This window comes from Grosmannia clavigera (assembly GCF_000143105.1).
Source record: "Grosmannia clavigera kw1407 unplaced genomic scaffold GCSC_167, whole genome shotgun sequence".
Lineage (NCBI taxonomy): Eukaryota > Fungi > Ascomycota > Sordariomycetes > Ophiostomatales > Ophiostomataceae > Leptographium > Leptographium clavigerum.
Window position 1 is genome coordinate 1,364,755 of NW_014040772.1, and position 15,030 is coordinate 1,379,784.

General features: G+C 54.6%; 5 protein-coding genes across 5 annotated transcripts; 2 read left to right on the forward strand and 3 right to left on the reverse strand.

Annotated features, from left to right (window-relative positions):
- Positions 1-22: 22 nt before the first annotated feature.
- CMQ_5976 (snf2 family helicase) lies at positions 23-2,951 on the reverse strand (the record flags this gene model as incomplete). Its single annotated transcript, XM_014315041.1, has 3 exons — positions 23-656; positions 714-1,194; positions 1,259-2,951. The coding sequence occupies 3 exons, from the start codon at positions 2,949-2,951 to the stop codon at positions 23-25; spliced, it is 2,808 nt and encodes a 935-aa protein (XP_014170516.1).
- Positions 2,952-3,122: 171 nt separating this feature from the next.
- Positions 3,123-4,917, reverse strand: CMQ_6203 (snf2 family helicase; the record flags this gene model as incomplete). Its single annotated transcript, XM_014315268.1, has 2 exons — positions 3,123-4,666; positions 4,827-4,917. 2 exons carry the CDS (start codon positions 4,915-4,917, stop codon positions 3,123-3,125), a joined length of 1,635 nt encoding a protein of 544 aa, XP_014170743.1.
- Positions 4,918-5,515: 598 nt separating this feature from the next.
- CMQ_6250 (uncharacterized protein) lies at positions 5,516-6,337 on the forward strand (the record flags this gene model as incomplete). The annotated part of the gene is made up of 1 exon (XM_014315315.1): positions 5,516-6,337. One exon carries the CDS (start codon positions 5,516-5,518, stop codon positions 6,335-6,337), a length of 822 nt encoding a protein of 273 aa, XP_014170790.1.
- Positions 6,338-10,818: 4,481 nt separating this feature from the next.
- CMQ_6155 (uncharacterized protein) lies at positions 10,819-11,778 on the forward strand (the record flags this gene model as incomplete). Its single annotated transcript, XM_014315220.1, has 2 exons — positions 10,819-11,230; positions 11,324-11,778. The coding sequence occupies 2 exons, from the start codon at positions 10,819-10,821 to the stop codon at positions 11,776-11,778; spliced, it is 867 nt and encodes a 288-aa protein (XP_014170695.1).
- A 1,549-nt stretch (positions 11,779-13,327) lies between these two features.
- On the reverse strand, positions 13,328-14,938 carry CMQ_6277 (transcription factor tfiie complex alpha; the record flags this gene model as incomplete). The annotated part of the gene is made up of 3 exons (XM_014315342.1): positions 13,328-14,528; positions 14,610-14,705; positions 14,844-14,938. 3 exons carry the CDS (start codon positions 14,936-14,938, stop codon positions 13,328-13,330), a joined length of 1,392 nt encoding a protein of 463 aa, XP_014170817.1.
- Between the last annotated feature and the right edge of the window lie 92 nt (positions 14,939-15,030).

Consider the following 15,030-nt stretch of genomic DNA (forward strand, 5'->3'; position numbering starts at 1 on the left):
GCACCACTGCCGTCCTGCCTCATCATTCCTGCCTCTCCTCTGCAACGCTGGCCAGGAGATGCCGCCGCACTAATGCATTGTTCTGCAGCTGCTCTTCATCCGCCGCCTCCGTCGCTGCAGCTGACCGCCGCGCCGAGCTGCCAAAAAGACAGTTCCACAGATCGGCCTTGGCCACCTCCTCACCAGCCATCTTGTTCTTACTCATCAGCTTCGACAGCTGCGCCTGCTGCATCTCCAAAGAGTTGGCCAGCTCCAGGTTTCGGTCCAGAAGCTCGGGCGTCGACTCGGCCGACTTGCCGCGTAGATTCCGTCCCATGTGTTCCATCCGTCGCTGCACCGACAGGTTGTAGATCGATTCCTCCACCGTGCCGTCGACAATGTAGAGCCACACTGTCGTCTCATTCTCCTGCCCGATCCGGTGCACCCGTGCAATGGCCTGCAGCTCCAGCGCCGTGTTGACCAACGGCTCGCACAAAATCACGTGGTTGGCATTCACCAGGTTGAGCCCGCTAGAGTGCGCTCGCGCGTGCAGTAGAAAGCACTCGATGCTCGGGTCCTCTTTGAACTTGGCGATGCCGTCGCAGTCGCTGAACCGGGAGAAGCCAATGTGGTAGTGCGTGAAAGCCTGGGCCAGAATGACGAGAAATTCGGGGAACCTAAGTCGGGGTGAGAAACAGAGTAACATAGAGATTCTAAATCCGAATCAGACGTACTGCGAAAACACAATCGCCTTTGTCCCAGGGTCCGATGACCGCAGCCATAACAGGTGACGGATCAGCGTGTCTACCTTTGTTGTAAATGACGGGCCTGGCAAGTCCATGTCCAGCTGGTCCGCACTGAAATTCGAGTAGATGCCCGTCTTCTTCGACCGGCCTGTCTGCCGTCCAAACTGCTCGCCAACGTCTCCTCGGCTGCTTCCACTGCTGTTGTCCCCATGGTCTCCATGGTCTCCCTCGGCTGCGCTCTCGCTGACCACCTTGAGTGCTTGTGGTTTCAAAACGATATTGTGCAAGTTCGCCAGGCTGAGCTTGCGCTTGCACATCGGACAGTTGTGATGCGCCTGGAACCAGGCTGTCATACACTCCTTGCAGAATTGGTGGCCACACACCGTCAGCACGCCCACTACAAACGTCGATTGGCAGATCACGCAAAGCCGGTGTTCATCCTTGGCGTTTGTTTCCTTAAGGTGCACCACTGCGATGATTTGTTAGAAGTCGGCCAAAGGCGCAAACACATCCACACCCCCGACATCACTTACAGTACCGGTGCTTCGCTTCAGCCGTCGCCAGCGCATTGCCTAGGTTCTCCTCTTCTTGGACAGCGGCCGTGATGGCCTCGTCATCTCGCGCGCCTTCGTAGAGGGCCACCATGTCGGAGACGATCTGCAGCTGTCGATAGAACGCAATTCGCGTGTTGAGCGCGCTCCGCACCTTTTTTGCCTCCTTCTCGAGCATCGCGACCGCCTTGGTCTGCTCTGTCTGCTGCTCCTGTGTGCTTTTCAACTGTTCCATGATACTGGCCTGCTCTACCTGCGCCCGACGGTTGTCGCTGTTCGCATGGATGCGCAACTTGGCCAACCTCTCCCGCAGAGACACCAGAGCTGCCCTCAGGGACCACGGACTCTGCTTGCCCTGCAGATCGGGAACGACGGCTTGTCGCTCCTTAAACAGGCGCATCATCAGCTTCGGTGCAGGCCCGTCATTGTTTTCGGCCAGCCGATACGCGACCTGCTCTTCGTACTTGGCTAGCTCGCTTGGTGCGATGCCTGTCAGTGCAACGTGCCGGTCGCTGATAGCCGCTTTGAGAATGGTTAGATAGGCCTGGATCTCGTCCTGAACCTTGGTCGAGTTCTCGTATTCGTCACCCGTGATCTCGATCTCGTCGTCTTCATCCACTAGGTCCTTTAGCAGCAACTGTATCACCGCCTCCCGCCAGCTGTCGATCTGGTTTGCCTGGTCGTTGAGTAGGCCACCAAACTCTTCCAGCTCCTCTGCAATTCGGCGTCCCTCGATGCCACCTGGCTTCGCAAACACGCACTCTGGAATAACAGTGAAGCTTTGCGAGGCTGCCTTCCCCGAAAGCTCCTCCATCTTCCGTCTGGCCTTGCCGCGGTTTTCCTGCAGGATCTCCTGTCGAACTCGTTTGGCCCGTTCGTACCCCTCCGTCTCCAGTCTCCCCAGCCTCCTGAACTCGTCCGAATCAAGTGCCGTCATCGTCTCGTTGGACTTGATCTGGAAATACGCATTGGCACAGAAAAATTCCGCCCTATGCTGAATTTCGAGTGCATATCGCAGCTCGCGTTGTGCGTCGCCTACACGTCCACCCGCCGCCTTATCTTGGTCATCAGCGTCGTTTTCGTCGCTCTCGCTATCGTCGTCATATCTTCCGTTGTGCGGTTTCCCATCGGGTTCATTCACTCCGGCCTCCTTCGCCTTCTCTAACTCCGAGATCAGCTTTTCCCGAGCTGCCTGCACCAGCGCCTTGCTCTCCTTCAGCACATCCTGCCAGAGTTTAAGGGCCAACTGTACTCTAGGCGAGTTTTCCAGCATCTGACCTCGCTTCAGCTTGTGTGTTAGTATGGCCCTCCTATCGACACGCAGCGAGCTTTCGCTCTGCTCAATCATTGTGTCCAGAACGTCTGCCAGAGTCCTGATGGGTCCGGCTCGGTGGCCGAGGGCACGGCGGTTCTGATCGCCGATTTCCGGGTGAAGCGCGGTTTTTCGGAGACGATTCAAGGCCGATCGCATGGCCTCCAAAACAGCAGAGTCGTTAGGGTCCCAGTCAGGCCGCAAGGGAGCCCCATGGGTATCCAATCCACACAGCTCGGCAAGCTGCCTGAAAAGGCTTTGATAATGCTGCTCTTCAACAGCAGTAAACGGCATCGTGATGACGTACCGTTTCTGCGGTGGGATAAAGAGCTCATCCCCGACCACCAGCTTCGTGTGGCGCATAGAGATTTGCGAAAAAAGGGATCGAAACACAGCTTTGTAAGATCTGGTAAGATCCTGCCACACCTTTGGGATGGACGCATATGGCTCGTAACGGAGAAACACCAACAAGCCCCGCAAGTCTAACATTGTAAGCATCGATGAGGGTTGAAGACGATGACCTTGTAACACAATTCACGAGTACTTGCCTTGAATGTCGTCCTTCACAGGCGTGCCGGTCACTCCCCAGGCATTGACACGAGGGACCACTCGCACGATGGTAGCAGCGTTGCTTACGCCACTCTCGATCTCCTGCGCCTCGTCGAGGCAAACACGCCACCAGCTGAGCTGAACGAGTGGAGAGCGTGGTCGTGGTCGTTTGCGTTCTCCTCGCAAGTTACGCTGCGGAGGCTCGACGGCAAAGTGCAGCTCAGACCGCAAGTCACCGTACGTCGTTATAACTACGTCGTGAACGGCAAACTTTTCCACCATGGCAGCCTCGCTGGCTTCGTCAGGACAGGACTTCCTCATGCCTTCATACACCATCACTTTGAAACCAGGGGCGTGTTGTTTAAGCTCGGAAATCCACTGACTCCTCAGCGCTGGTGGCGTGACAATCAGAGTGGCGCCTATTGGTCGGGGAACTTGAGTCGCGGATGGGCTGACAGCAGGCGACAGTGTTGACACGGGTGGCCGACGATGCAAAAGGATGAGCGATATGGTCTCGACCGTCTTTCCCAGCCCCATTTCCTCGGACAGGATGCCGCCCCGGATGGCCCTCTCATTCGCCTCAAACACAGCAGGATCTCTGGTAACCACTCCGAACAGGCTGCTTACAAAGCAGGACTCGCCGTCAGCATCCACGGTACGTATGAAGTGCATGAAGGCTTGTTGGTCAGACGGCGGCTGGTACGGGATCACACCAGGATTGCCGTTGCCACAGTTCGTTGTCCATTGGGCGCCCTCTCGGTGCAGAAGCCATCCGACAGCCCTACGTTGAAAGGGGAAAAGGTTGGCGGTAAGCGCAGGCACACGCATCGACTCAATCTCGCCATACTCGGATTTTGACGGAACATGAGCCGCCTCGTAGAAATCCTGCGGAGACCCGAACTGCTCGGCACCACGCCTGTCCGGCGGGCGGTCCAGTGGGATGCCTGGAAAGAACGCAGCCAACATGTGCTGTCGCAATTCCCGCTGCGGCTCTAAATGGAGAGATCCGTCCACAGATATGTTTGTGTTCCACCGAAGCTCCAGGTTGACGGCCAAAGTAGCCTGTCCCTCTGTGAGACGCACTTCGAGGCACACAGAAGTCCAAAAGCGTCCTGGTTCTGGTGGGTCTGGGCCGATCTTGTTGGCAGCCTTCAGCATAAGCACATCCTTTGCATCCAAGGGTCCGAGCTCATTGGGTGTCAATGTCACTTTCGCGTTAACACGACGTCTGTCCCGGGCAGTGATAGTGAGCCCATCATTCTCGCGATACACAAAGTCGAAGAACCGGATAGCGTTGCGTGATGTAGCCTCCTCGGCCACAGAACCTCTTCTCGAGCTCGACTTAGTTACGGCTAGCGATCGGCGAGAAACAGGAATATACGGGTCGTCGACGTGGCAGTCTGATTTGGATCGCTTTGCAGGCCGCTCGTCTTGTTCTGAGCGCTCCTTCCCGAGAGACTTGTTTGATTCATCAGAGTCGTCATGGGCGATTGAAAGTAGATGGTCGATAAAATCGATAAGAGGACCGACTAATAGGCGAGTTAGTGGCCGTTGAAAAGTGATTCAATGTACAGAACGTCATGACAGAATGGTAAGCAAGCCTCATTTTAGGGAGCGCATGTGTACATCAATGAGTCGCCATAAATCTATGGTGCAATACGAGGGGCGGCAAAGTCAGGCAGGGCTCACCATCTTGAAAGGGGGGTATTGAAGCTGCTTGAGGTGGAGGCTGACTTCGACTCGACCTGGTCGCTTTAGACGTCGATCGACCTGGAGGCATCGGGACTAGGCAGTATTCGATGCGATATTGGATTGATGGTCATCCGAGTTACCATCCGGATGGTCGTGAAAAGAGAAAGGATGTACGAGAACTCGTAAAGCACAGAGGGGGGGAACTTACAATGATAGAGGTTGCCATTCACGGCGCATAGGTACCTACATAAAAAGCTTATCGTTATCGCATTCCATATCGCGCTGGTCGTTAATAGGCGCGTTGCTGCCTATGTCGTGCTACGAGTATGGAAGTGGTCTCCACACATTCGGCGCTACTATATTCCTGCTCCGGTCAGATTTTCCAGGCGATCGGTTTGCCTTCCGTACAACATCACGACGAGCACATGTGGATGCAGAGGAGGCTTTGGTGAGCCAATTGCAGTGGGAAATCTCGAGCCTCTGATTTTGTTTGGCCGTGTTTTGATTCTCCTTCCAAGCTGCACATAGCGTGCCGCACCTGGGAATCGCACAGAGGTGGTCTGCTCGTAGAAGCAGAATCGGTACGTTCCGTGCACCTCTTTGCCAAATTTAGCCCCGCGAACCTCTTTCTGCCCATTGGCTTCGGAGCCCTGCTGACAGCCACGATCGGCATAGCCACCACAGCTATGAGCTCCCTGCGGTCAATACGGCCCACGCTGGGCCTGCTGCTCACGCCGCCAAGATGGGCACCTGCTGCCACAGCACAGCTCGTCCAGCAGCCGGCAAGGCGATGGGCACACCAGGGTTCAGCAGCGAGCCCTGCGGCGAGCAAGTCTGGCTCGGTGGCGGACAGCCGCATCCCGGCACCCATCCCGCTGGTGCCCGACGTGGCGACCTTCCTGACGGTGATCGGCCGCAACATGAAGCAGCACGCGGCCAAGTTCCCGACGTGGGAGGCTCTTTTCACGCTGACGTCGATGCAGCTGCGCGAGCTGGGCATCGAGCCGCCGCGGGACCGGCGGTACCTGCTGCGGTGGTGCCAGCGGTTTCGCGAGGGCCGGTTCGGCATATGCGGTGATTTTGCGCACGTGCGCGACGGCGTGGCCGAGCTGCGGGTGCGCGAACAGGTCGACGAAGCCGACCCGCTGCAGCTACACAAGACGGTGGTGAATGTGGACATTCCGGCGCCGACGGCACCAGAGGCCGAGGCAGAAGCAGCAGAAGCAGCAGAAGCAGGCGAAGGCGAAGCCGGACAGACGGCCGCTTCTCCACCGACCAGCAGCAGCCTGGCCGAAGCCATCCGCGTTCACGGTTACAAGGTGGTCGGCGCTCGCACCATTGCTGGGCCGTTTGCGCTGCCGCTCAAGGCTGGCAGCGGGGCTCGCGTGCTGGTGACCGAGGGCATGTGGGAAGACAAGCGGGGCCGCAAGATCGACGGCGGCGAGCGGCGGCGGGCTGAAGTGCGCTTCAAGCGGCAGGCAGCCGAGCGAAAGGCTCTGCGCGAGTAGCGGAATCGCCTTCAATGGAACCACAACCCTGCCGCCCACAAATCACCCCCCTTTCCCTTCTCCTCGGCCCTTTGTCGTCCCGGTGTACTATTTACAAGACGCATGCATGTACAATAACCATACCACATCTCACTGTTGCATAGAGGAGGAGGTGCTAAAAAAAGCAAAAGCAAAAAGGAATAAAAGCTTGTTAGCCAATGCAATGTGGACGTCGCATCCAGGCTGCCACTGCTGCCCAACTCGGGGAAACGCGGCTGGTGGATCACCTGTCTGGCGCCCACGAGTACGTAAGATCCTCGAAAGTGTCCGAAGGTATTGTCGCAATGCAGGAGCGCATGGTGAGATTCCGAAGCCGTCTTAGCCGCCGTTGTATCTTACGTGTGCCAAGCGCCTGGTGGCGGTGTTATGCTATCTTGCATGCATGCGCAGGCCGTTTCAGCCCTGCCAAGTGTCGAGACGCGTGTTCACGCGGGTCGAGTATCGACTGTCTGTTGCTTGTGGCGGCCCCGTTGTGCAGAATCTGTTTTCTCTGCCCTAAGAGGCTGCTCCCGCTACCAAGGACTCGGGAAGGCTGGTTCAACGCTCTGCCTTGTTTCTGCACAATCGGTCACAGGCGACGAAGAGACTGGGTGGCAGCTTGCCACCAACTCGTGGTCGGATGACATGGCATGTGTCTGATTTGCTCGAGAACGAGGCCGCTGAGAACTGTCAGGGCAACACCCAGATCGACAGCAGGCTCCAGTCCAACGGCATAGACAGTCACAAGTATCATCGTCGGCAAACCCGACACCACCGACGTGTGTTGGTAAGCAACGTATACGTTTTCTTACAAGTCGTATTGATGGCGTGGATGCCGCATGTAACGTCCGGAAATAAAGTCGGGCCTGAAACGGCTGTCGGAAGGAAAAGCCGAGCTCGACTCGGTTCGGAAATTATGATGTCTCCGGCCGAGCAATATTAGGCAGCAGTGTCCGCGAGGGGGTCAATAGCGAAAGCGATAGCGTTTGGTGACCCTTCTTAGCGAACGTAGTTAGTGTGTCGCACTAGCACCGGTGACTCATTACGTCGTAGTATGGTTGTATCTTACATACCTCCACCCATAATCCACACCAAATCTGCGAGGACTCCGTAGCTCTCTCCGGATTATCTCTGCGTGCTCTTGGCATTGCTCGTACTCAGTACCTTCCTAGGTTCCGGCAACAACAGCACTATCAGCGTCGGTCTGGCCCCAGCGTCACCAACCGGCCGGCATCTCAGGTCACCTGCTTGTTTTCTTCTTGAACAGCTGTCACAACTGAGCCTGCCAATCTCACTCCTCGTACGATACGGATCTGCTGAGCCTCGCTCGCACTCGCACTCGTCTACCCAAGTAAGATACTACCATGCAGGACACACCGCTAGCCGGATTCGGCACCCGTACGTCCGATTAAGGTTTGGGGTCCCTTTCTGTTGTCTCTTGGCCCACTCAGTGTACGCAATAAGTCGCTTTGTACGGAGCAAAGGTCCTGAATGACCACTTTGGTGGATGCCTGGCGAGAAGCTTGCCTCGACCGGAAGTTGAGGTATTAATAACTGGTCCTGGACATAACGCGGCTATACGGCCTCAAGAGGTCAAGTGGAAAAGCACCAGGTAGCGCGGAAAGATACCCATTACGTATGCCTCCCAAGGTCAAGAAACAGGCATCCCGGCCCGTTATATGCTCCAGAACAGGCCTAAAGCAGCCGAATGTGGCCAAGCCGCCTGTCGGTGGCGCATGCCGCTGCGTCACAATGTCCACCTCTTGTACGGAGTACTCCGTAAGAAACTTCTTTTTTCCTCTTGAACGCCCGGTGAGGCTGACCAGCCTTGAGTAGCAGCGACCAGACGGGGCCGTCAAAATCACGTCTCCATCAATGGCTGTTGGGGCCAATCAGATCACATGGATGTAACGTTTTGTTGTCTCAAAATCTACCAAAGTTAATTAAAGCAACGGCCACTCGGTGACTCGGACACGACCTGCATATAACAGCTGACGCTGATATGAATCATCGCGTATCGCATCCACGAAAATAGGCATTGAAATGGGCTGCCAAATTCTGACGAGCCAATAATGACACTCTGCTTCCTTTGGTCTGGCAGGCATGCCATTTACGAGTCCTTGCAGCAAGACTGGCGCAGGGCTGTGCTCTGTCGTACTGCTCGTATGCAGGATTCGTTCGATGGATGCCTAGTCCTGCCTCCCAAAGGACTGTTCGTTCAAACGTAGCTCGTCCAGGTACCCACCACCCGCCTCCGCGGCAACGGCTCTACCGCCAATGAGCCGGGTCGGCGATTAAAAAAACGCCGTCATCCGGCTGAATTTGCTTACTCATCTACACCTTTGTATTCATTGTAGGATACGCTGTGCCCATCTACAACCCTACCTTCCACGAGCCATTCTACCATCTAATACTTCAATCAGCTATCTTTTAGCACCTACACCGCTCTGCTATACGCCCACCCTGCTAATCCTACCATGCCATTCTCACATATGGCCTAGCATGCTGCGTTTTGCAATCATAGTTTGATAGCTTCACTCTTCTCCGACGTATTCATAAACTAAGCCACTCAAGCCCCTCTCCACAGGACCCCATTCTGGGTGGGTGTGCTAGTGGACTCCACACTGGCGCTGGCTGCTGCTGGTCTCGTCCAAACATGCTCAAATCTTACATTGAACCGATTTTAACCTTTCCATTGATGCCGTCTTGCCGGGCTTGCAGTGTCTTGGCAGTATGAGTACTGTACTCGTATACTTCGTTTGCAACTCGCATATTATTCGATCCTATTATTTGGGCCTCTGTCACCCCGTTCTGGGACCTCGTAGTCCCAATTCGCGGTATGTTTCCCTCCCTGGCCATTTTGACCCTACGCCTTATGTCTTCTGATCGTCCCCCCTTCTTTACCCTGTTCCCTGTGTGCTTCGCATTTGTCATTGGAGCTTGGGGTATATTATGTTGTGTAGTATTATCAGCTAGCATAGCAAGCTGGACAAGCAATAAAAGTGTCTCCTGCTCTTACTTCTCCGTCTGACTGTCTCAATCCGAGTCATTTCTTGTTTGAAGCTTCTGACTCGTCCATTCTTTGTAAGTCCCCTTTTTACTATTTCTGTCTTCAGTCTCCCCTCTATTCGATGTCTGCCCAATGCATCATCAGCCCTTTTCTCCACTTTCCCAAACGAGGTCGAACCCGGCTTCTTACGCAATATTCGCTTCCCAAGTGTTGTTGCCTGTTTCTGTTGCATACACGCGCTTCCCTCGGCTGCTGCTTCTCTTCCTGTTTTGAGTATAATATCCTTAGGCAGACTTCCCCACTCGTCATCCCTGCTGGAATCTGGATATCAAGCACACTTTCTAGGCCTTGTCTGCTATCGCTCCTACCTCTTTCTCATCCGTGATCTTTTTCGGATCCGCATAACAGTATATGGTTTAACCCTCCTGCCTACAACACGGCATTTCTTCGTCTCCGCCTACGCGTTGCACATCCTTGTGCCGTAATCTTTTTGTTACATCCTTCCCGCCTTCCTCTGCTTCGCCTCATTTGTTAGCCTGGAGTATCTTTTTGTTTTGGATTATCCGATCCACGGCCGTGTCAAAGCGGCAGAAAAGGTGAATTGGAAATCCAACCAGCGACTCACTTCCGTTTCTCCTCGACCCCTGCCCTCTTTCTTTATCACCACCCCCTCTACTCCACACAACCATATAACGGGACAGATGAAGCATTGCATGCTAGTGCAAATCCTTTGTCGTCATCCAAAGTTGTCTGATTTCGCTACATCTGCACTGCGTTCCCACACAGCACCCTCAAGCTGCCCACTGTGACCTGAGAACGGGACCCTTACCCTTTTCATTGTATCCCGTTACAGGTTATCATGGCTATCATCTAAGCCTTGCGGGGATGTGCCAGCTCACAGCAATAATAAATTACAGGGAGAGGCTTATACACAGACCCTGGCTCTTACTTTTCCTTCCTGCCGCTTTTCTTGTTACGGTCTCCCTACCTCGTCTATTTCCCATTCTGCTAGTTCCACCATACCTGGCATTAGCGGGAGGGAGAATCGTGCAGAAGGCAAGGCTGCAGCGAGAGCATACAAAACTGGTCGTCATCCAGAAGTTCCCAAAAACCCCCAAATCAAAGACGTATAAGGAGGACTCTCCCAACATTTCTCTTTGAATAAAGCGTCATCCTTAGATCAGTCCACCCCGTCAGGGTTCAAGCTTTCCCGCAGCACCTCAACGCATGCACCTTAAGATACTCCACACGCTCTTCCCTCTACCACGCAATTTGCAGTCTTTCTCTCACTCCTGTCCATCGAAGGTTTTCCCCCATGTATTGACCCTTACACCTGAATCGCTGTACACAAATGGTCTCTCTCATTATTAACAAGCGCCCGATTGAATTTCTTATTATTTTCCCTCTCTGATCGCGCTACTTTCCCTTTTTCAACCCTTTCCTCTCAAGTTAAATGTCCTCAAGCCAACAATTTCAAAAAGATATAGAGGCATCCAGCCATCGACGGATTCGACAGCGCCGGGACCGCGACTCAGACGAGCTTGAAGAGGCGACTGGGCAAACAACTTCACGAGCCTCTACCGACCAAGACTCCGGCTCTGACACCGAAACAGAGTCGCCTACAAAGAAAAGCAAGAAATCCCGAGGCAGGGGCAAGGGCAAAGACAAGGGGAAAGGTGGAGAGGAGCAGCAACAGCAACCACACAACAACACGATGTTGCCGATACCATCACGATCCGGGCGAGCGTCCTCGAGTGTACGCCGGCAACCGTCCAAGGGCAAGACAAAGACGGACGACTGGAGTGAGGTGACAGACCCAGAGGAGCGAAGGCGTATTCAGAATCGCATTGCCCAGCGGAAATTTCGTAAATCCGTCCTACCCCAAGATCGTCTCGGCCTCGCTCCGAGACGCACAATTTTGCCCCGAGATGGATGCTGACAAATCCCTACCCCCACAGGCGAGAAGGCACGCGAGCAAAAGGAGCGTACAGAGCGGGACCAGCGCAACCAGGAACATGCCGCCAGCAGCTACCAAGTACCCGGGCCATACGACTTGGCAGGCGACGGTGAGCTGTCGGGATTACCTTGGGGCGGCCCGAGCTTGCGCTTTGTAGTGGCCAAGGGCCACGAGTCACTCAGCAATCAGGGTAGCCGGAGGGCATCTGAATACCTGACCGACGAGATGGCAATGTATGCCTCCGCCAGTCGTAGCCGCAGAGCGACAGAGGCGGCTGAAGGGGGTGCCGCAGAGGCAGACGCCGCTAGCTACAGATATAGCGACGACAGCCAGCTGTACTTTGCAAGCGGCGACGGCAGTCAAGCTGGCAGCAGTCGAAGCAGCAGCGATTTCACATACACCAACTTAGCCGAAGACCCGCAGTACTTTGACGAGTCTCCCTACTACTACGACTAGTCTTGGGAGCTCTTTACGATTATGACTGTTTTCTGTCGACACTCCATACTACTATGCATCTTATGTACGACTTTTCGGCCCCCCTCTTGCCGTGGCGACATGGCGGGTCCAGCGACTATGAAATCAAGGTGTTTGATTTTTACCGGCCTGCATCCCCTGGGCTGGATGTGCCTTTTTTTGTTTTTTCTTTGGTCCCCACCCCAACCGCACTACTGTCTCCTCTCGTTCAGATGGCACTTTCTCAATATCAATCTCCTGCTCACCCATAAACTTCATTCTCCCATCTCCTATCTCCCTTCGCCATTCTCCAGGTTCCTCTCAGTCTCAGCAGCACTGTATTACCACCACCGCAAAATGACCCCTATTCTTCATAGACTCAAGGATAAATGTCCTAAAAAACAACAATGCCAGGATAATAAATGCAACACGTCTGATTTAAACCAATCATAGACCATGTAGAGCCCGCTCGGTATTAGCGTGGCTTCGGCACTGCTATGTAACTTACGAGTACACCGTAATTATTGCATCACCAGACACTTTCGCAATTGACTCATCCCCTGGGCTCGCATCTCCGATGCTCTACGGAGTATTAGGGGCGGCAATATCCGTGGCAAACTCATTTTCCCAATAATGCAAAAATACCGCACCCTGGAAGAACTGATGTACTTTTTATTTCCCCTGTCTTCTGCCAGATCCATTCTCGTCTAGCATGGGGCCAGGCCTGCATGGCGTCCTGTAGCTCCCACAACTGATGCTATGTCCCACCGAGTGATACAGTAAGATACACAGTGCAAGTGGCATAGTCAGAAACCCAGATGGGCGCCTGAAGTTTTGTGGAGAGGCGGTCCAAAGAGGCATGCAAGCCGGTTCAAAGGTTAGGCAGCTATCTGCATCCTTGCCAGCTTTTTGGCTTTTGTCAGCAAGGGGGAAAGGGAGGGGAAGGGGGCTAGGCAGGTGACAGGATGACCGGTGCCTTGGGCGGTACCAAAGATTTTGAGATCTTTCTGTCCCCATTTGCTCTCCTCTTCAACTCCATAGTACTCCGTAGTACGCCAAAGGGGAAGGCTCGGAAGTACGACCATCCGAAATTTAGAGCCGAAAGATAGGGTATACCGACAGAAATGGACACTCCTAAAATAGTCATCCCCAAAAGGACCTAGGAGAAATGTCATATCTCCTGGCGGATGCAGAGCAGCATGTGATGTTTCTACGGAGTATATTCCGGAAAGTAAGATTCGGGGTTTATATGCCCGTGTCGGTGTTTCCTAAAACAATAACCGTAAAGGTGGGTCCAATAATTGTCTGTTCACCTTAAAAGGACTAGTCCCTCAGCCTCGTGTTTTTCATGTACTTGATATCACGTGATAGCAGAGAATGCTTTTGTGCTGCTAAGCAGCCACTATTCGCGCGTCAAAGTCTCAGGATATCTTCGCCTTATATTCTGTGCGTCCAACGCCGTCTGTCTATCTCTCCAAGGAGAGGAAAGTGGTAGGAAAACGCCGTATGTGCAGGCTGCCAAAAAAAGCGCGCCTCCCCTACCTTCGCATCTCTATACGTCCTCAAACTCGATGTCGTCCTCGTCTTCGTCGCTATCCTCTGCTTGGGCTTTTACCGCCGAAACAGGTACTTCTCCGATTTCGTCCTCCACCTTGACCTTCTTTGCCAGCCGCCCGGCCTCAGACGGGCTTGGCGGCTCTGACACCGCTTCGCGCTTCAGGTTGGACTGCGAGTACGACTGCCGCAACGGAGACGGCGCCTTGGGTATAGACCCTAACCGTGGGGGTGGTACCGAGGTTGGCGGTGCCAGTCCGATGGCATTCGAGCTGCCTGGAGTGCCGCTTGCCACAGGAGTGCTGCCGGCGGTCTGTACCACGTCCTCAAACTCGGCATCATCCTCGTCTTCCTCATCCTCGTCCTCGTCGTCCTGGCCAGCTCCCGCCATCTTCTTCCGTGCTTCCTCGGCCGCTTGTCTCTTGAGGCGCGAGAAGTAGTCGTCGATATCGGCCTCGGCGTTGGTGTCGTTTGTGGCTTTGATGGTCGGGTCTTTGGTGTCGGCATCGGCACCGCTGCCTGGCCCCTTGCCAGGTGCTAGGTCCGTCTTGAAAGCTTCACCAGTGACCGTGCTGTTAGACATCCAGCTAGGAAGCGCGTTCTGCGCAGCGACACGCTCGCGGCGCTCGCGCTCGGCTGCCTTCTCCTCCTCCGTGGGGCCGCTGCCGGCCTGTATAGAGACAGACAGGGTGCTGGGACCCGTGTTGGCAAGACCCTTGACTGCGGTGGGCCTGTTCATAGCGTCGACGCCGATGCTGGCAGCTATCTGGTGCGTCGCGTCACGAAGGACCGGCCGCTTATTGTTGAAGGCTACCTCGAAGTTGTTATCGGGGATGACGACGCTGTCGATCTTGGGCAGCAGCTCGGTGATAAACTTGAACTGGTTGTTCATGCGCGTGCTGCGCTCATGGCCACCCGCCCGGCCGCCATCGCCATGGCGAAGGACAGAGCCGCAGCGGTGGCACAGAAACCCTGAAGTACTAGAGCTGTCAAGCACCTCCATCTGGGTCCATTCCGCCTTGCAGCGGTCACAAAAGTATTCCTTCTTCTCGCTAGGCGGCACAACTGGCCCCTGTAGGTCTTTGTCGATTTTGTAGACACGCCACTTAATGGCATCGATTGTCTGACGGTAGTCGATGTAGTAGTACGTTCGGTTGTTGGGCCTCTGCTGGCCTTCTCGAAGTTCGGACCGTGAATGTCTACATACCGTCTCGCCAGGCACAGCTTGTTAGCACCAACCAGACAGAGAAACCGCTAAAGGAAAGCGGGCCGTGTCATACGAGACCAAGAGGCGATCCTCTCGTAGCTTCTGGCACATCTTGCGCAGGTCCTTGATATTCATGCTGATCAGATAGGCCAGATCGTCGTCTGGCACACTATGGACCCCGGTCGAGGGAAGACGGTCAGCTTCGGTAGCAAAAGGACATAGAAGAGCCCCGCGTCAACGCAGCTGGCACAGAAGTTCCAAGCGCAAAGACAGTCTCTCCCTGCTCTCCCACAGACGAGAAACATACGCCGAGTGGATGACCAGGGCATCAATGATCAAGATGTGCTTCGTCTCGTAAAATGCCCGGGCCACGGACCGCACGAGCGTTTTTGCGAGATCCATTGTGAAAAGTAATACGCTGTCGATGAAAGCGATATAGAAGAGACTTGTCGTAGTCGCAGCGAAACAGGAGGGGAGCAAACGATCGAGGCGGT